Raw genomic sequence first — 22,524 nt, forward strand, 5'->3', positions numbered from 1 at the left:
TCACTACATCTTTTCTGCTTCTTTCCAAGAACCTATAACGTACCTTAATGCTCTGTTTTGGATGTTACTTCTCACAGCTTGATTGCAGCAAAAACTTCACTTCCTACCTGCATAATTTCTGCTGCTGTGGTACGCAGCTTTGCTGGTGACAACCTGCCACTGCCTTGATAGCCTCCTAATAATTTCCGTCAGATTCCCCTTCCCCGCATCTCCTTCTCACCAGGGAGGACAGGTCTATTTCTTGGAAAAGAAAAATAGACTGGATAACCGGTACCTTTAAATGTTTTGTATGCATAAAAAAAATCCCTATGTGATGGATTATGGGATACATCTTCTTTACCAGCAAGAATTTAACGAAGATAACAGTTCACTTAGCAGATGCTCGTCTTGCAGAAGGTTTCCAACCCGTCCCTTAGAGCCCCGCAGGGTGGGTGGTGGAGCGGTTCAAGAGGATGGGTAGCAGCAATGACAGCCGGCTGAGCTCTGTAAGAACTAGGCCGGAGGTTGCGTGCCTTGGCAGGCTGTGATTTCAGCTGTAGCAAGGTTATTAGCACTGCCATAATGACACTGCTGGCTCTTCCCTTTCCCCTCCATTTTCAAGCCAAGTGTAGATTAAAGTGAAAGTGCATACATTTTTAATGCCAGCACTTAGCACTTATAGAAAGTACTTTTCAAGCTGAATGAGCTTTGCTATCATTAATCATTAATGTGGTTAATTCTCTTCCTCGGCCTGTTTGGGAGCATTGCCAAAGCCCATTCGATTTGTTTCTCTTTCCTCAAGTCTTCCAAGGAATGATACAGTTCATCCCTGCCACAAGTAGTGCTCAATACCTTCCCTTTCCACTGACGTGGCACTGGCCCTTGTATGCTTAAAATAAACCCAGCTAAAGTGCACTTCTGATTATATGCTTTCTGGGAATACAGATGCTGTCTTGAGGCCATGAAATAACATTGTAAATTAGGTAGAGGATTAAGCATTCTGTCCACTCCAGATTTCCCCACTACAGAGATTTTTCAGGCGGAAAAGCAGTAATCCGGAATGGTTGCAAGGAGTTTTAAGGCTACCCATGGCTTGAGAGTGGACACAAGATGTTCCGCTTGCAGCAAAAATTTTAAACTGGCTGCAGTACCAGAAATGTACCAGTATGCAAGTAAAACACCACAGTAGGATTAGGTGCCCAGTTACACAATGCAAAATTCTTTGAAGGACAAAGATCTTGTATAAGATGGTGACAAATAAACTGTTGTTCATTTTCTACACTGCTTTTAGTGGTCCCATATTAGGAGAAAATATCCTAATAGAAAACTCTTATAAACCTAATATACATCTTTAGCCTTTCTTTAATGGACACCCTAGCAATGTTGTGCCTGATGTACACCAGGGTACAGCTGGCTCTCCTGGCTGCCAGGTCACACTGTTGATTCATGTTCAACTTGCTGTCAACCAGAACTCCCAGATCCCTTTCTGTGGGGCTCATCTCCGGCCTCTCATCCCCCATTCTGAACTTACAGCCAGGGTTGCCCCGTTTCAGGTGTAGAATCCAGCACTTGCTCTTGTTAAACTTCAAATTGTTGGTGGTTGCCCAGCTCTCTGATTTGTCTCAATCTCTCTGCAAAGCCTCTCCACCCTTGATGGAGTCAACAGCTCCTCCCAATTTAGTATCACCCGCAAACTTACTCAAAACACTTTCTAGTCCTACACTCAAGTCATTTAGGAAAACACTGAGGATGTTTTCTCACTCTACAATTACCTTAAAGGAGGTTGTAGCAAGATGGGGATCAGTCTCTTCTTCCAAGCACCAAGTGAAAATGACAAGAGAAAATGGCCTTAAATTGCACCAGGAGACATTTAGATGGATATTAGAAAAAAATTCTTCACTGAAAGGGTTGTGAAGTACTGGAACAGGCTGCCCAGGGAAGTAGTTGAGTCTACCTATCTTCTGAGGTCATCAAAAACTGTGTAAATGTAGTGCTTAGCCTTAATGCTTGGATTAATGGTGGACTTGGCAGTGCTAGGTTAAAGGTTGGACCAAGTGATCTTGGAACTCTTTTCCAACCTAAATGATTCTATGATTCTAAGAGAATTTCCCCTAAAATGGAGCCCTGGGGAATCCTGCTATAATACAGTAATAAACTATCATGAAAATATTACCATTACATTACCATATAACTTTTGCAATATCCCTTAGGCAAAAGAAAGCAAGCCACTGCACAACACATTTGCACATCAACACCTATCTCATGCCCCAGATGCTGCCAAACAGTTCAAGATCAGCCAGACCAGCCTGGTTAGCTCCCCTGAGCATTGCACCTCTATTTTTCTCTGTGCTTGCACACTCCTTTTGTGTTCCTTATTTTTATTCGCCTCAGCAATAGATGGTTAATTGAACAACTTCCCTTCCAAAGTTGTCAATATAGCCTGATATTTAAAGCTATGCACAATGAATTGTCCTTATACCCTTTGTACATCAAGGACTGCACTGCTCAGAAAGAAACAATCACAATTGATGTGCTGTTGCTTTAGAGCTGAACATCTTTTTGTCTAATGCTATAAAGATCAAAGCACCCTACGAGAATCAAAACCATTACTTTTTGCATAACTTCCGAACCTCAACAAATAATCTTACTCTGCTGTATTTAACTCTAACAAACCTGTGCAGAAGATAGCAAAATCTCCATGTAAAGAATTAAAATGTCTGGATTTTCATTTTCATTTTGGAGAATTCCTAAACAAGTGTGCCTATTTCTGATGAAGATGCTTTGACTTGTTTTTCTGACACAAAAGAGAAAAAAAAAAAAACTAAAGACACCATAATTCATTAGAAGGAATCTTACTTCCATTTTTTTCCACATAGGGCAACATTTGTCTACCATCTACTTTGGCAGAAAAAAACACGTTCACTTAGAAGGCATTGGTTTGCAATACAGAATGCACGAAATTAGAAAAATTTGAAGGTATTTTTGGTGAACAATTTCATTTTTTTTTGACGTAGAAGAGCATACCTTCTTGAAAAGTTGTAACAAGTTTGCTATTAAGAACACGTTATTGCTAATATCGTAGGAAACAAGCAATGTCTTTTTGAGGTGTCATTTTTTATTTGAGAGTTAGGCAGGCAAAAAGATTATGCTGTATTATTTTCTTAACAGCTGCTAGGTGGATTTTCTCAAAATGCATATTTCTGGCTACACTAATGCTGCAGATGCAAGTGCCAAGTCATATGGGAAATTTTATAAATAAGTCAATGGATTTGGAAAGGCCAAAAAGCATGACAGGACTGCAGAGCCAAATATATTATCACCATATCATTTGATTTATTTCTTAAAGCTTTAAATGCATTTTAGTGCTGGCAGTAAGCTGCAACCCATCCCAAAATGAAACGTGCACTTCACAAAAATTGTTGTATGCTGGTATTGGTAACACATTTAAAAAAAACAAAGAAAACAACAACAACAACAAAAACATTAAGATCTACTGATAAAATTGAAAGGAGTACATAAAAGGAAATAAACCCAGTGTACACTATGTCCTTGAAAAAAAAATCTTGCAAAGCACTTGGTAAAAGTTTAATATTAAAGCTGGATAAAAGCACTTACTATTTTGCACAGATATTAGCCAGGAAAATAATCCTTCATCTTGGGCTGACAATCACTAAGTTTTGCAATCCCACTTCAGGGACACAAGTAAGGGCTGACATGCTTTCTCTAACACTGGAGATTATTATTTTTTTTTAAGTAGAAATTCTGATTCTAAGATTAGTTGTCCTAAATTTCAATGCAAAGACGGGAAATGGAAAATAACACAGAGTAGAAAGTTTGTTCTGAACAAGAAAATGCTTCCAAGTAAGATGATTATTAACATGTAGAGTTAGAAATTACTAAAATTACTAAGAGTTTAGCAAATTGTTTATCATCTCTAAAACAGGATTAGATGAACTTCTATAAATATATGTACATATATGCACACATATTTATATATTTATATAAACTTGCATTCAACCACAGAAAGAGACAGGAAACGCTGGCTGGTATTTTATGGTTTACATTACAAATGACATCAGGCTAGATGAATGTGATCATTCCTTTTTGCCTAACATTCTAGGAAAGAAGGAAATGTGAAAGAATACTGAGTGAGAAGCCCTGTTTTGTAGCTACAAATATTTTTGTGCTAAAAATCTACTAAAGCAAAATTAAAAATCCATGTGATGAAGGTACAATGATGAATAAGAAATGTGAGAAAATATACTGCAACGACTACTTTTGGTAGTATTTAATAATGTTTTTATGTTCTGCATTCCAGGATTTCTTCTTTACGTTGTTCATAAATGAATGCAGAGAAGGCCATCTCTTTTCTTGTTGGAAGACAGCACAATACCAAGGTTATTCCACTGCTCTGTGCTAATTCTGCTAAGCTAATTCTGCAGTCTGTCTGGTGAACAGGTATTTATATTGGCAGACACTGCACAAGTCTTCAAGGGTAATGTGATGTAACACTAAGTTTTAAGCTTTGGACTAGACTAGTAAATAGAGATGCAGTGTGCAATAGCCTCTACTGGGGACAAGGAGGGTTAGCACGTGTATGAGTAGTATTTCTTGCTACAAATGAAACATCAAGATGAATTTGGGTATCTGTGTCTCAGATGGAAGCCAATACCCTTGGAGTATCACTGCCATTCCCTTTATCCCAAGCAGCAAATGCACTCTGGACTGGTGAGCTTTACTCCAAAGAAAACATTGTCTAAATGGAAAGTCTTTCTAGAAAGCAAAGCTGAACAGTTTCAAGAGGAAAACTCCTCTAAAACAAACAGCCTACAGCTGGGATAGTCTCTGGAGAGGAAGAAAGGATGATAGCTTAAGGTTTTTGAACCTGAGGCTTTCATATTCCTGAAGAGTAGGAATTCCTGTAGCCATGTATTACTGCTATATGCTAATTTCCTTAATATTTGTATACATCCTTCTAAAAGCAACAGGAATGGTTATCTGGTGCTTTCAATCGTAGTGTTTTACGGAAAGAGAAAAACACTTTGCCAAATTTCAGTAGTATACTTAGAAAAGAAAACATGTGAGAGAAGTAAAAATGGTAGGTTTCTTGGAGAGCTTTAAAACTTCTTCCCAACCTACTATGCAGTCTTTTTTTTCCTGTAAAGCAGTAGTTATAATCCTGCTCAACTCTATTCTTATTTAATCACAGGCTAAGCTTCAAAATACTCTTGCACTGTTGTTTCCCTGTGCACAGTTCTCCACTGCAAATCTACAATCTGGCTTTTTAGTACCACCTTAATCCCATTTGGTTGATAAGTGATTTACTGAAAGATATCTACGCACACTAAATCACAAAGATCTGAGGCACACACACAATGGTTGGAGTCTTTTTTTTTTTCCTATTTATTAGATATACTGTCAGCTATTACTGACCAAATCCAAGAACACAAACTATACACAACCTCACAAACTATCTAGATCTGAGACAGATGTACACTAGACAGATGTCTAATGTTTGAGATTCTACTTTGAACTTCAACAGATCATTACCACTTCCCTAGACATTTTCTCAGAGGCAAGAATTTACTTTCAAAGAAATCTTGACTATCAAAATCCCATTTTTTATTAATCCTGTAGCTGACTCATCATCCTTAATAAATCAGATGAGAAAACAGTCACTTATCTTGATACATAGTACTTCAAATCTACTGTCTGAAAGCAATAACAGTATTCTTACACGGGGCTATTCTTTATATCCTTTTCTTCTGTGGCAAAAATCACACTACACAGGCACACAAAAAATTCACTCAGGAGCCCACAAAGGCCCTCCAGAGCTCTGCAAACCTAGTGCTCAACTTTGGCCTGCTATGCAGCGAGGAAGAAGGCATGCACTGAGAAAAGGACTTTGGCCAGGGCCGGGGTGGGTAACTTCACAGGCACCAAATGCTTATCATCAAAGTAGAAAGTAATTTGAAAAATCTCCATTTAGGATAGGGTTCCTGCCTCTACTTGCTGCATACTTGGCCTCTTTTTAAACACATTTTTTTGTTCAGATTGCAAAAGGTACACACCTGTTCCTCCCTCAGCATTTTCAGCTTTCAAAGACTACCCCAGCTGCTCTGCAGCCCTGCTATAGCCTATATTCTCAGCGTAAATCTAGTCGCATTTTCTTGCCCATGGATGTCGGCCAAGCAGTGGCTTAGCTGTAGAAGATGCATACAACCTGGATGCTTCCACATCTTTGGACAAACCATCTGAGCATCCTTCCCTCAGCTATAAAAGTCTTTGTGTTCCCATCAGCTGGCAGAATCTCAGGCTGGGAAACAGACAGCCCAGAGCAGAGACTCCCCTGGTACAGATGTCACTGTGGTAAGTGCTGTTGATTTTTCCTGTGGACAGCGGGGCAGACTTTGCTGCTTTGGCTCTGCCTCTATCCAAGTACTTTGCCAGTTCACTCCAATATCACAGCACTAACTGAACACATTTCTCAACTGATGCAAGCAACTCAAAGAAGGTTATTCATGTTAGGAACGGGTGCACCATCCCTCTGTGTCAGAGTACAACTGTGCCAGTTCGAGTACAGGAATGTGCCACCATATGGCCATCAGTCAACAAACAAAGGTGAGGTAAGAAAAAAAAAATATGCATCATTAAGACGTAGGTATTTTCAGTGAGACATATTCCTTAAAGAGGAGCCCTACTGACTTCTTCAGCACAAGAAATGTTGTTAGAATAAGGCTAATATTATTTGAGGCATAGAAATTGATGGCTGGGAAAGACCACTAGCAGGACCAAGCACCAGTAACAAAACAAACCGAAAATGCAAGTGTGTGTTTCCAGTTGAATTTCTTAATTGAGAAAGGGAATGCAATGAAGACTTACAGCTGGCCTATGCTTTGAACTGCTTTTTTGAATAGGCTTCCATACATAGACACATATAACATATAAACACAACAAAAAAGTCTTTCCCTATATAGTTGTATGAGGAAAGTTGTGGTTTTGTTTTGTTATTTTTTAATTTCAGAATAGAATGAATATTTTTGAGTGGGAGCACAAAGAACCTTTGACTTTCATATGCAAAACATTAACCAAACAATAAAGAAATAATTCTCACATCTCAATGAAGACAACTAATGTTTCTCTCATTTAGTAACAACACATGGGAGAGTGGAGAGCTGAAGGCTCTGGATCAAGCCCAGCTTTCACACTCAGGGTTCTTCAGTTCCCAACTGTACGTTAATCACTCTGCAAATGGGCCAGTTTATTATTAAAGCAGGGAGTTTTGACACTATAACACCTGTGAGTCAGAACCTGGACTGCCATGTGAATCGCTATGCAAAGACCAGTGACCTCTGACCACGAGGCCTCTGACACCATGTGCCCAGATTGGTAGCAGTTCTCTGCTAAGGTCTGGGGCAAGTGAGAACAAGCAGTAAGCTCTAAGCTTTGCCAAAAGCTGGTGGGAAACAGGAAAGCATTACAGCTGCTAGAAGACTACTCAAAGCTCTATAAAAACCTCACAAGCCATTTGTTTTTCCCCTCCCTCCTGTTTCAAAGTGAGCTGTGCAGCTCTTGGTGGCTGGACAGGGAAGGCCGCCAAGCTCCCATCCACTCTGCTCCTGGTCTGTCTTGCCCTGGGGAAAGCAGAAGCTGCCTCTTTTGGAGTGAGGGAGAGCATTAAGTAAACCTTGCTTTTTATTGTCTTTCCAGCAAAACTCTGTATGCTTCCAGTCAAGTGCAGCAAGAAAAAAAAAAAAGCCTACTGCCAGTTACAGACAGGTTAATAACATTTGCCTTGTTGATTGTAAGGTCTTCCCTTCTGTTCAGGTCTTCATCCTATGTGGAAGCTCAGTTTGAGAAATGACAAGAATTAAGCAGTTGTGTAGAGTCGAGATTAAGCAGATACAGTAATCCTGGTTAAAGGGGACTGGTGACAGCAGGATGGTCTATCACTATCCCACTGACATGCTTCTTGAGATAGAATACACTTAGATAAAGACTCAAATCAGTTAAACCAAATGCAGGGGGACACCTAAAGAATGAGGGAAGATGAGCCAGCTGTCTCAACAGCTTAAGGCAGAGCCTGTGGATAAGAGTGTTAGTTATCTACTAACATAAAATTGGCATAGCAATGTTAATTCCTAATACAGCAAAGCTAATACACATACCTACAGCTGGCCAAAAAGAAGTCATTAACAGGCAGCAGAAGGTAGGTCTTAACATGGGCTTTGCTGGTTTATTTTCTAATTGTAGGACTTTATCTCACATCTGAATAGCACTCCTCCTTTCCATTGGTAGCCAGATAAATTGCATGAGTGATCAAAATAGATTTTTCTATCAACAAAGGTAAGTTCTCTCAAAGACTTCGTATTTCTTTTAGCTAGTTGTTTCCCTGGACTGCCTACCTGACTGATTTTCATTCATTTATTAATGTAAAAAAGGAAAACAATGAAACCATTGGTACTAGAATTATCAGCAAGGTATAAAGTCCTGAATGAATCTGAACAGTCTGACATCAAGGTAAGACGACCTTAGCCTGGCTTGAGAAAGTAGTGGCATCACTGTACTTGCAACACATTTAGCATTATCTGTATGCTTTATTTTTAAATTGTATACAATATATGCACACACACAATCTGGAAACTGAACAGATCTCAAGTAGCTAATTGATTAAATGGAACAAAAACCTGTTGTAACATTAGCACATATACAATCTGTAACACTCCAAGGGAACATCCTGTCCTTTAGGACATGAGAATTTCATCAGATTATAAAATGGTCACAGCCTCAGGCAGCAAATGGACTAAACTTGTTGTCTTCTTGCTTCCCCCGAGAAAGCAGGCAAAGGCTTAATAACTAAAGTATTTTGATGCAGGAACTAATACAAGTCTAACAAAAAGAAAGAAGTGATTCTGTTTGCTTTACTCTCCATTTCCTTACATAAGGAGATGAGTGTAATCAGAAAAGCTTTCTGAGCAAAACTTGCAAAAATCTATTACTTCTCCTGGGGCAACCAACTACCAAGAGACACACTGTATTGAAATTTAAGGCTACCTAATGTGTGCTAACTCTTAGTAAGAAAAAGTGACTTAATAGAAAGCAAGACACTGAAGCATTTTGGACCAAAATTTTAAAAGCATGCTTAAGATTTCCCCCTTTTGTTGACATGAATCCAAGAGGACAGAGGTGTTAGTTTGTCCCTTGACAATGCTCAGAAAACAATCAAACAAAAAACAACTGCAGATAGCTTGTTTTCCTCTCTGTTCTCTAGACTTTTGTTCTTCTGGTACATTGAGCAGTCCAACAAGAGATATATTCCTAATGGATGAGATGGACAAAACCTGAGAGAGCTCACAGCATTGTGTATGCATTAACAATCATAACAATAAAAACCATAATGGAGTATTGTACTAATAGCCACAACTGGCAAAATAATACGATGGGAAATTGTAGCTTCTATGCCTGATCAGCAGAGGACTGGCAGTCAGCTCTATTCAATCCATGCACAGCTCCGCCAGGCAGCAGAAGGAAACAGTGCCCCCATTCTATCTTTCTGAATAGCAATTTTGTGTTATTGTATAAATGTTGGGAAGAGACAATCCTTCATGAGATCTTTACCACAGTACGTCTATGGTTATAAAGGAGCGAAGACTTGCAGACAGAAATGTTATAGGATTGAGAAATCTGCAAGGTGATCTAAATTCTGCCTGCATACCAGTAGCACTTCACTTGAAAGATCTCTTTGTAATACATACTAACACTGTCTCAGCTTGCTGAGATTTAGACTGAAGGGCTAGAGCCAGGAGCAAGAGCTGTAGCAAAAATAGTTTTCATACTTTTAACTGACATCCGTTTTTCTTTTTCCCCTCTCATATCACTGCAGAAGTCACCATTTATCTCCAATCTTTTACAAAAAAGCAAGAAGTTAGAACAAATTTTTATATAGTTATGTAAAATAATTTGATTCACCAAGACCAAAACCCTGCAGGTCAAATCTCTCCCCAAGTGTATTTCCACTTGCCTTAGTATAATGTACTGAATCCACTGTATGTAGATTCCATCCAAAGTCTCAAGTCAAAAGGATTTTTTTTTTCCTTTATAACTAATTTAGCTGTTTACAAAACACCATTCATACTGAAGACTGCAATGATGACTTCGAGAAACATCAAGTTTCCAAAAACATGGAAGACCACCACTGGAGGAATCCATGCACAGCCAGCAAACTCATCCTTCACCATGGCTTAAACAGTCTTTAGCCTGACTCACTATGTGAGTATTTCCTTAGGCAATTTATTATATTAACCTGTCCAGAAGGTAGAGATTGAGGACTTAAGGTTCAGTCATGCTGAATTCCTAGGCTACCACAGATTTATAGTTTACCCCTTCAAATGATTGAGATTGATTCTCATTTCCTTCCCTACCTCCAGTCAGTGAAAGCAAAGGTAATTTTACTTCCCTGTTACTTCACAAGAAAACTTCAGGGCAAGTAAGTTTTTCAGGGCACTTGAACGTAGATGTCATACAAATCCTGAGACAAGAGAGATGTGTTGGTTCTCTTAAGGAGGTCAAAGCTGAATGAATTATTCAATACAATCAAATATCTCAAATATCGGTGTTAAAAAATGGACTGATGCTGCCAGCTGAGCAGAGGTGGAGACAAGAAACTACTGTTACTACGATAAGCTTACTTATAACAGGCCCTAAGAACTGGTTATCAGTGAAGGTTACATCATCATCTTTAGTATCTGTAATGGGTTACTCTTAGTGCCATTTTGAAAGATGTAAGTAAGCATGTTCCACCAAGAAGAAATGGAAGGTAACGGATGGCAGCAGAACATTTGAAGGAACGAAGTGGGGAAGAAGAGGCATCTGGTAATGCAGTCATTCAGCTATCACTTAAGGGTTACTAAAAGAGTGAAGTTAAAATATTGTCTCGATCCAGGCAACATGTAGAGATGCAGAAAACCCAGCTCTAAGTATGAGAACTAAGCATTGTGCAGTAAACAGCAGTAAAGAGTATGAAGTCTGCTATTCTGTTTTTTTGTGAAGCCTATTATTTTATATGCTTGTGCATGCTTGAGTAAACACTCCTTTTGAAATGCATAATGAAGCAATACTTACTTTTTAATTGGACAGATAGTCTTGTTGCAAACACTATCTATTTACCTGCCTATGTATTCACTGTATCTTTTCCCTTGGAACATTAACGTTAAAGTTGTTTGTGACAAGTTGAACTTCTTGGAATATTACATGTATTAGAAACTGAGCTGTTTGAATTGCTTCTTTTTGTTATATTCACACAGTAACAAAAAGGGGCTCTCTGTTTAGTTGGTAATCCCCTATACCTTCTCAATAACCATCAAAAAAATACATTTTTAAAAAAGGTAATATTTATAGAAGAAAAAAAAAGATCACTTAGAAATCCTTACATCAACATTAGAAAAAAGCTCTGTTAGAAATTTCTGTTAGAAATTACATTCCACTGTTGAATCACTACAAGATTTTTGGTGTTCTTGTGGTCATTGCAAAATTAAAGGATCTAACATTTTCATTCCAAACTAATATGAGTGGAAATAAAACTACTTATTACTTTTGTTTCTCTGTCCATAAACTAGCAATACCAATTTACCATAAGGACGATCCTTAGTGTACATTACCCTTGTGTTCACCATTGTTTTCTACTCAAAAGCCAAGAGTTATGCTATTCCAGGCATGCACTTGTGCAACATAGTAGTAAAAAATAACGTTATGAAATTATAATATTATGCAATGAATTTAAAATCATAATACATTAGATATTTTTCTAGTAACAAGCAAGTTCATGGCTTGAAAAAATCCAAGTTGCAGACAGATAAAAGGGCAAAGGAAATGTGAGTAGCACATAAGGACATAGCTGTAAACAGCGGTATACTAAATTGCTGAGTCTTTTTTTTTTTTTTTTAAACAAAAGCAAAAAAACAGGAAAACAGAAAAGTCTATTCGCTGGTATTTATGTCAAGCACGTAGCAACAGTATTCATGCCCAGTGCAGCATCAACACTTTGGGTGAAACCGACTCAGCAGAAACCCATATAATTTCTGCAGTTAAGAATTGTGCATTGTTTGCTATGCCTAATAAAAAAAATAAATAAAAAATTAGCAAACTCACCAGGGTACAGAAGATGCATTGGCATTGTGCTATTGTTGTCATCTGCTCCACGGGATATTCACCAAGGCAGAGCTTGCAGGACACTAGTGGGTCAAGTACCAAGTCCCAGGTAGGCCTATATCTTGCTGTAGTCATTGCAGAGCAGTCTGAAAAACAGAGCAAAAGTCAAGATACTTCATCAGTTCCTTATGTTGATACTTTGCACTTCTCTGCCACTGCAAACCCCATCGTCAGTTGCTAGCTATTTGGTAAAAAAAAAAAAAAAAAAAAATTATAAATAGCGATGGTTAATTGGACAGTGTTGGCACTTAAAATAGGCTATACATTTCCTGCCTAACAGCACACATGCAGCAAGCAGAAGGAAAAAGCCGTGCTATGCACTGACAAAACATCAAGAGACATCAGGACACATCCTTAGGTCACAGACTTGTCTCTGACATTACATACATAAAATCTCATACCCAATTCTTGTTATTTTCAGCTCTAGTTATTAACTTGCTTTCACTGACATTGATTATCCATTACTTAAAACAAATTCCTTAACCTCCCCCCCTCTAGTTACCCAGGCAAGATTTGCTAGGTCTCTTCCATAAGCCAAGGATCCATTATGACCCTTTTCCAGTCTGATGGCATTGCAGCTCACAGAGCCAGATATTTTTGTTCCTAAGAGCATGACAGATTGATCAGTTTGCTAAGTTAATTTTAGAAAGAACGATGGATATTCTGAGCATCCTCAGCATTTCTTTGCCTGCATTCCTCTCTCAATGCTTGCTCTATGCCGAAAGCACAGCTTTGTTGCAGCAACAAACAACTGGGACAAATAACACAAAAATGTGCTATAAAAAGAGGCTATAATGCTTTTATATCACCCTCAAGACAGCAATAGGATAGGACTAAGCAGAGCATCTCTATCCTAGGCTTCAGGGCCCAGATGGAGAGTTGTCAAATGACTAAGGAGAAGGAAAATAACCTCACACATACCAAATGTATTATCACAAAGAAGAAAGCTAATTTATAAGTTACACATATGGTGGAGAAAAAGCAAACAAAAAAAAATACTCCTACAAACAACTAGGGTAACTTATGTAGTATATCCAATCTTAATGTGATATTTACTAGTATTATAATTGTCACGGTGACATTGACCTTCCAGAAGTGGGAAATTCACATCCAAAGACTGCTAGGAGGTCCACTTTACCTCACCACCTCCTTTCCCAAAACTGGCTGTTTTCTTACCTTTCCCCACACAGGAGGTTACAGCACCCCAGCTATGATCACAGCTTTTCCCTCCACCCCCCACCTTTGGCACTGACATGAACTACAATATCTAAGCCTTATTATCTGTGAAGTTCCTAAGTCTTCCAGAACTGCAGCGAATATGACTTGTGTCTTATAGATGAGGTTTAGGCAGATATTCAGGAGAAGACAGCTTTTTGTCCCCAAACAAGTCACATGAAGATTTCAAAGAAGTGTTGTGAAATCTGAGCCTTTGGTATTTAATTCATTGTGGACATGACTCTCAGAGAATTTAGAGATCTTGGTAAACAAAGTGGAGATTTTACAATAGTCTTCCATTCAGTCTAACCCACTGGAAGATGCCCCATAAAAAGTACTTCAGGACACCAGAAAATCAGAACCTAATTGCATTTCTTTCTAGTGCAGCCATCAGGGGAGAAAGGGGAATAGATGAAAAATTAAAGAACTCCATATCCAGGGATGTTCTGGATCCCTTTCTCTGAAAACCCCCATGCAAAATCCCCAGTTTTGAAGGAAACAGATGAAATAGCCCTGCAGAACAGCACACGAATAATGGCTCCAGGTCACAAAATAAGAATAGCGCTGTGCTGTCTTTTCTGAGACTTTAACATGAAAGTCCAACATGATACAAATTAAAGCCCAAGCTTTTGGAGGCTATTAGACTGCTGCTTTACTGTCAATTCCCACTACTTTTTAATTTAACACAAAATACCAGCTATATTTTTTATTCTTCCCAGCTCTGGTATATCTGACATTTACAGAAAGACTTATGAAGTATTTGAGAAGCAATGATCAAACACACCCAACCCGACTGTTTTCTGTTAGCTCGAGTGTCCTTTGCTCATCCTGCCCAGTTTATTGCACATCTGTTGCTCATTGCAGGAAGCAGATGAAACCAGCAGATGAACAATGAAGAGAGATAAATGTAAGTTACAGGTGCACTTAGAAGTGTCAGGCAGACCAAACTACTAGCAAGCTTTACGGCAAAGATGTAAAATCTAACACAATTCAGACTAAAAGCTTGCCAAATATACAATGAAATCCATCCAAAAGAAGTCTTATGCTTATTCAATATCTGTAATTAAGTGATGATATAGGGGAAAATATTAACCTTTCGGCTCCAAGTCTTACACTTGTTCCCTGTTCCCTAGGACTTTTGACAGAAGCTTACTGGTATCACTGCGGTAATTCATTTTTTTGCAGCATGACTACACTGCAATTATATCCCAATGGGAAACATTTATCTTTTATCTTCTCTGGCAAGGCAAGAATGAAGCAAAGTGCAACTTCTTTCAACGTGGCATCCTGCAGGCCAGCAGAAATTGGCTACCCAATAGAGTTGGCATGTAATCCATGACTTGAACTCAGCCATGGTGATAACAAAACCTGACCACAGCATCAAGTAGAAGCAGAGCACAGGCTTTTAGATCTGCTAAATCTACATTAAAAATAGTCTTTGCTTTTAATAATGAAATCTTACATTCATTTGCAAGGCCAGGGGGAGAGGGAAGTTATTGTCACTAGTAACATTAAAGTGAGGGTCAAGAGATCTGCCACTTAGCACTGGAAAAGACATGGAAAGCTATCATGTTCCAGTGGAGCATCTTTGTTGGGCATCTCTGTAAAGGAACACCAAGAATGAAGTTTTCCAAAGCAAGAGATTTTATCTTGCTTCATGATCATCTGGCTTACCGTCGTAACTAATTAACAAGCTTCCGTGTTTACATCATGATGACTAATATAGATATATGTATATATTAGGGATAATTTATATATTTTAGGTTAAAAAATCACAGAAGAGAAATCATCTTCAGTCAAAATCAGATAAAGCCTCCTAATGTTCCATAGCCATGTCTTTTATAGCTTTAGATTGTATTCTCATGCTTTCTAGTGATGTGCAGTGTTTCAGGGAGAATGATGTAAAGTAACAGCAAGGAGAAAGAGAGAGCAGCTGAAAGGAGCTGTAGAGGAACAAGACATCGAAAAATATACACTGGAGTGCCTCCGTGCTTAAGAACACCAGTTCCAGCACCAGCCAGTAGAAAGTTTTGAGTATCTACTAGTAGACCCTTGAAAATATAGCTAATAAAGGTATAGCTACAGTCCAATCCCACTCCTGAGCGAATTTTACCCCAATTAATATTTAGGTCATTACAGATGAGTGTGGATTACCAAATTCAGTACACACATCAGTATTCCACAGGTCTTGGTAACAAATATACTAAGTCAGACTTAACTTAGAAAACAAGAGCAGAAAGAAAACAGTCTTCAGTTCATACTCCAAACTCTACTGTAGCCATGGTCAGTCTCATTTATAAAGTTCTGCAGAATGAAGTATGTATCTGGTAAAACTGGATTTGTAAAAAATATGGTAATGTAGCACATTTTCTATGACAGCATCCCAAAAAGCAGGGAACAGGAATCACAGGAAACAGCTGATGTAATCTTCTGTTCAGAGCTTTCTTTTCATAAATAGTCAGTGACCTGAATAATGAGAGTTTAATTCTGCAGCCACGTGCATGTCCACAGGAAAGGGGAACCACTGCATAAATGCATGGAAACATTGTGTTACAGCAACAAGATTTAAGTTGTATTTGAAGTGTGGGTGTTGTTCCTTCTGTAAGATGGGTATGGAAGGGAAACAAACAATTATTGTGCAGAAATAATGAATGACTTAAGTGAAGATAAACTGGATTCCTGATCTGTAAATCCCTTAGGTTTTGGCCACCTACAGACTGCATTGTTAAGTGAGAACAACTGGAAGATTTGATCTTTGATAAGCCAAGATCAGAATAATTCCTTCTTTCCAAACGTAAAAAAGTTGATGAAAACTATGAAACAGAAATAACGTATAAATTTCTGTGAAAAATTAATTGAAAGCAAAGACAATGCAACATTTTCTTCTGTGCAAGTCATTTGACAAGTTATAAAGCCATATGGATTTTTATTGCACTGTTCAGTCAAATATTTCACGGCACTGTAGAGTTAAGTTGCAATTGCATCAAGTTAACACTTCACAGATACATGACCAGCTAGGTGAGAAAAGAAGTGACTAGAGAATACAGTTGAATAAAATAGTCATACACTGTGTGCTTTAGCTGGTGGGTCTTTTTCACCTAGCAAGACTCAAAATAGAGCTTTCAACAGAATTTAAGTTTAAGCTTTAGATCAGGGATGGGTTTAATTTCTAAATTAAGACAGTTAGTCATGTACACTTAAAGTCACTTGCCTTTAGGTTTTATCTTAATCTTAACTGAATTTACTGGCAGCACGATGAAAAACAGCTCTTTTAGAAGTCAATGGAAAGGATTTAAATACGATTTAAAAATGGATCTCATTCCTATTGCCCCTTTTTTGTCAAAATAACTCCAGGTAACATAATCCAGGCTATACTTCTTGCTAGGAGGAACCAAGCACATCAGCTATAGTACAGTTTCTCTGAATATTTTACTTCTGTGGAAAAAAAAATACTCATTTCTGAAGTGCAGCAGGGCTATTACACAGCAGTCTGGAACCAGCACTGATGCCACATCTGTTAAGTGAATATTTTGACTCTGGGACCTAAACAATTCTGAGCCTCCCTAGGTAGCCACAATTATACCTCACTGCCCATGAATCAATAGATGTCTACAAGGTCTCCAAGGGAGCAGAAACTAGTTGACATGAGTGAGGTTGGTGGCTGAGGGTGTTGAACAAGGGTCCTGCTAGTTGGAGTTGTTTCCTTCTGACAGGGTTTGAGCTTGATATTTTCTGTTCCTTTGCTTTTCCAGGGATACTCAGTAGAATTATATAGCTAGGAAAATATGGAGGAAACCTACATGACAGAATCAACTAAAGACTAAATATTTTTTGTTAATGTTGACAGTTACGTTATGAAACTGAATAATGGCTTTCTGATAAGGCCAAGTTCACCCGCTAGGTAGATTTTATGATAATAAAGATAAGCAGGCCAACTTAGTGGCTCTCTTACCAATTCCAGTTACTTACTGGTGTCTACCACTACATTAACTGTCTGCCTCTACATCTTAATCTTCACAAACTGCTCAGGAGGTAGAGAAGAATAATTTTCTCTGCTAGATGTCAGGCAAACACACAGAAGACCTGACTTACACAGATGTTTAGAGATGACTAGCTTCCAGAGGTTTTCTGCCTACATTCCTTAAACTCTTATGTCCTGCCAAATGCCTTCTTAACTCTTAAATGTCACTCTTAAATCTGATCCACAATTTACTAGGCAAGTCCTGTGGATATCATTTGTCCTTTGATTGACATACTATGACATAACTTTTCAACACGTAAGAAGCTCCAGCTTGTACAGAACATCTTGTCAATGCATAGTGTATTGTGAAATCCTCAAACCTGACCTTTGGACACACTGAATGGTTTTATCTCAATATAAAAAAGAAAACTATTAGAGAGTGTTCAAAGAAGGGCTACAAAGACGGTGAAGGGTCCAGAGGGCAAGACACATGAGGAGCAGCTGAAATCACTCAGTTTGTTCAGCCCAGAGCAGATCAGGCTGAGGGGAGGCCTCATGGCAGCCTGCAGCTCCCTCACGAGGGGCAGGCGCTGAGCTCTGCTCTCTGGGGACAGCGACAAGACCCGAGGGAATGGCATAGAGCTGCAACGGAAGATTCAAGCTGGATGTTAGGAAAGGTTTCTTCACTGAGAGAGTGATCGTGCACTGCAACAGGCTTCCCAGGGCAGCATTCACAGCAGCAAGCCTGCCGGAGTTCGAGAAGTGTTTGCACAAAGCTCTCACACAGCGTCTGATTTTGGGGTGGTCCTCTGTGTAGTCAGGAATTGGACTCAATGATCCTTGTGGGTCCCTTCCAATTCAGGATATTCTATGATTTTATGGCTTCTATTCCTTACACTGGCTACCTATCAACTTTAAGCTTACCATCCCTATTCTTATCTTCAAGCTATGCTATGGCCTGAGCCTGGAAAAGACAGACAATGTAAAAGCTTAGAGCACTGTCGGCAACTCCAGTATCCCAGCCAACAGAGCATGTGGGAAACCTCCTGGGTCGAGCTGTAACTGAAGTGAACTTTTCCAGGGACTGAGGTCCACCCCACAAATAGCAACTGAGTATGTTTGTTTTACCTTTCTGACAAACATAAAACATATTTTACATACATATGTATGTATATGCATGCTACAGTATATACATAAAATACAAAAATAAAGATTTCAGACATGCTAACATCCAAGAAAAATGACAAAGACCAGGATGGTTGTCACTAGTGAAAAATACTACTGAACAATAGCACCAAGAATGCAAAACTGTACTGAACTACTCCTGGAAAAGGTCACTGAGTTAGGGGGCAATTCAAAAAAAATAATCTTTGCTAAACCAGTTGACCGTTTTTTTTTTTTTTATCCCCCTGCTTTTATTGACTAATTAGATATCATATTGTAAGGCATAAAACACGAAAAATTTAACAACTGAGTTTGATTATGCCACAGACCGTAAAAAGTTTTAAGTATTATAAAGGTATCAGATGACTTGTAGATCTACAGATGTATATCAAGTATTGCCTATCAAATGCATGTGTGGGTGTAGAGAAATAGACATTATAAAGACAAACAAAGAAAACAAATTTTTATAAGCTTTGACTTCTAGAGAATATTACAAATAGACATCCCAGAACCTCATCTTCTGTCTAAAAGATAGTCACATGCAAGCTGAGAAACAGAAGTGCCTCAGAGTGCAAGAGCCTAACATCTATTTTGAAAAATACAGCTTCTGAATAATGTGACAGAGGCAAAGAATTTTCTGACCTTGCATCTTCCTCTGTTTGTCACCAGCTCTGGTGCTGCTGTGGCTTCTCAAAGCACTGCCAAGCAGCAGCAACCTGAAATAAACTGGGTGTGCCTGTTATTCAGACCCCATACACAGTGGTGAAAATAATTCAAAGGAAAAAAAAAATCACTGGATTCCATCTGAAAGAAATTGTGGTCAGGGAAAAGAAGGGGAAGAGCTAGAAAATTCAAAGGTGTGGAAAAAAAAATGTATTTTATGAAAAGAAAAAAGGGGTGAGAAGAAAGACAGCAGGAACATAGATAAAAGGATCTTTTCCCTCCCTGTTCCCAGAAGTGTAGTTTGTCATACAGACTACAATAACAACTGAAGTGTAATATGCCCCCAACACCGAATATCCCAAACATCTTTTGTAAAAAGATGACATGAACAAAAGGACCGAGAGGTCATAATATTAAGGAACACCACTCAGAATTCATTTATCTTGCTGATGTTTGCTATCCAAAAGATTATAGGAGTCCTGGGGCAGCAGAGCACCTCAGGACAGAGCTCAGATGTCCTTGCACCATCTCATCTCCCAGGAGGGAAGTCACAGACCACCCTCCGCTCAGGGCACTATCTCAGTAACCAGAGACAACGCCTCAAGACCATTTGAAACGGCTAATCAAAGACAATGTGTATTTTAAAAGTGTCTTCCTCCACCCTGAGGAGGAAAATCTCCCCCTAATATTAAGGAAAAGCCTTGACATAGTAGCACAGATACATCACCTGGATCTGAAATGGGCAACAAACATTTTGCTCTGGAGAAAATGAGCCTGGCCATCTCGTTTGTTTGTTTTAAGTCATGAACCCATTAGGCCCTCATTAAGAGCCCCCAGCTGTTTTCTAATACCACTTTAATGCAATGAGCCACTGCCTTCGAATACTACAGCCAAGATCAAGTTACAACCTATAAATTGTTGTGGCAACAACAAAGTCTTACATCAAAAGCATCGAAGACCAGCCATTAAATCATTAACAGTTGAAGTGCTTAAATTCTTTGAGTATTTACCTAAATTTAGTATTTGGTATTTAAATTGGAAATTAGGAGAAATTTCTTCTCAGAAAGAGTAGTTAGGCACTGGAATAGGTTGCCCAGGGACGTGGTGGAGTCATTGTGCCTGGGGGTGTTTAAGGAAAGGTTGGACATGGTGCTTATGGACATGGTTTAGTGGGTGATAGTGGCGGTAGGGGGATAGTTGGAACAGATGATCTTGGAGATCTTTTCCAACCTCAACGATTCTATGATTTTAGGGTTAGAAAAATTACTGTTCAGGCAATCTAGGAAAAAAGAAATATTTTCTCCATATTAAGAGTGGCACTATACACACTGCTGTTCCCCTTCTCCCAGAGTTTCAAACCTGAACTAAGGCTACAGGACTGATACAGTAGTCTGACTGAGATCAAACAGATTGAAACAATTTATAAGCATCCTGACCAAAGAAACATGGGAATTCAGATAAAAAAACCAACTCCCTCAGCACTGACAGTTGACTAGAATTAAAACAGTATCATTGTTAAAAGGAACTGTGATATATATATAAGCATTTCAACAGATGCTGGCAACACCTTTTTTCAGAGAGTGAAAGACCAACATCCTGTTGACTTTTTTTGCTTATCAGAAGACAAAATCAGAAACAGTTAAACTCATTTTCCTGACTGAATGCTTACAGATTTTGCTTATACTGAAAGAAAGCAGATGGTTACTAAGTTTAGATTTACAGAGTATTCTGCATCTTGTTGCCTCCACCTTTGTTAACATAATTCATGCATGGGTACATGGAGGTATACGCAGCTAGCACTCATCAGCCACAAAAGGCAGCCCTGTATGCAGTTAAGACCTGTTCCATATTAACATATGGAAGTGAAAATATTAGCATGTTTTCCAGCTATCTAAGCTCCCATTATAGTCATGGGCTGTGGGTGCCTAATTCTGGCTGTGCTGACTTATGTTAGCAGTGCTGCTGGCTGTACTGGCTACAGCTCTACTACTAGGTAAAGGTAACCCAGTAGATACCTGCAATTTAAAATACTTTAAATCTTAGGCCAATTCTCACCCATAGGCCTTGCCCTATTGCTGGGCTGAACTTCACCCACAATGAAAGGAGCCTGGGGCAAACCAATGGGACTTCACCTCCAAGAGATCTAGAAGTGAGGTAAAATAAAAAAAAAAAAAAAGACTAGTTCTAACCAAAGGCAATTGTAACCTAGGCACGCAACTCACAATTGCAAAAACCTCAGGACACTAACTGGCAGTGAGAAATCTGAATTATTTTATAGCTTGTGAAGGCAACAGTAATAAGAAGAGTACAGACTATTCTACTGCTTTCTAGGGTTACATCTCATTTTATTATTTTCCAGAAACTCACAGACCACCCAATCAAAACCAACTTCTTCTCTTTGCCTTCCCCCCCACCCCTAGCATTTTCCCATGTTTTCATTTTTCTGTTCCCCCAACTCTTTCCCCCTCCACCCCTTTTCTCACTTCCTCCTATTCTTTCCCTCTTCTGCTTACAAGGAACTGATGAATTAGTGCTCTCTTTGAGCTGTCTCCACAATAACAATAAATCAGCAAGAAGCAGTTTGAAACTTTAACATACCACAAGGATTTTCTTCTCCACAGTTGACTCCCCCTACAAAAGTAACAGCTATGTTTAAACAAAGCCCAAATCACACCAAGCTTAAGCTCTTTGGGTTTTTTCCTCTGTTGGCAGGGGATGGAAGGGAAGGAAAGAGAAAAGCCTTGGAAACTTAAAGCTAGAAACCACATTTAAAGATGTGTGAAATTACTGGGAAAATGCAAATATGAGCAAGGGGAGTGGAGCCCTAGTTGAGGCACTCAGAGAGACCGGCTGAGCAATTCTCTTGTTTCCACCAAAAACGAAAATCAAAATTGTCTTCTTTCTTGTAACTATGACAAAATGCACACTTGGTGCACTGCCCAGTGCTGCACAAGTCTCAGATGAAGAAAAATTACTTGGAAATGAAAAAAAGAACACTGAAAACACTCTTATTGTCTGTCACATCTATATTAACAGTGGAACTCAGATTTTAACAACAGCTTACATCCTAGCTGTAAGACAACACATACAAAGTACCATCCCCACATACGCTACAATTGTGCTTTAAAGCAGATAAGCCTGTAGTGAAAACTGCATTCAGAGTGGAATGAAGTCTGGTTAACCTACCTACAACTTACTTTTTTTTCCTGACTGAATAATAACCAAGTTCCAGGTAGATATTTATAAGATACAGCATTTCCAGAGCTCCCAGTGCTGACAGCAAGTTCCCAGACTCATGACTCAGTTCTGCCCCTTAGAGATTAGCATGGAGCTTT

General features: G+C 38.9%; 1 protein-coding gene across 6 annotated transcripts in view; it reads right to left on the minus strand.

Moving 5' to 3' along the window:
• The window catches only part of RNF144A (ring finger protein 144A), a 62,116-nt gene that overhangs the window by 13,513 nt on the left and 26,079 nt on the right, over window positions 1-22,524 (minus strand). For all 6 annotated transcript variants that reach the window (XM_035543142.2, XM_035543144.2, XM_035543138.2 and 3 more), the window contains one exon: window positions 12,127-12,272. In XM_035543142.2, the coding sequence (XP_035399035.1) occupies window positions 12,127-12,261 (135 nt within the window). In that variant the 5' untranslated portion in view covers window positions 12,262-12,272. The remainder of the gene's footprint in view (window positions 1-12,126; window positions 12,273-22,524) is intronic.

The sequence above is a fragment of the Cygnus atratus genome, chromosome 3 (assembly GCF_013377495.2).
Source record: "Cygnus atratus isolate AKBS03 ecotype Queensland, Australia chromosome 3, CAtr_DNAZoo_HiC_assembly, whole genome shotgun sequence".
NCBI classification, from domain to species: Eukaryota; Metazoa; Chordata; class Aves; order Anseriformes; family Anatidae; genus Cygnus; species Cygnus atratus.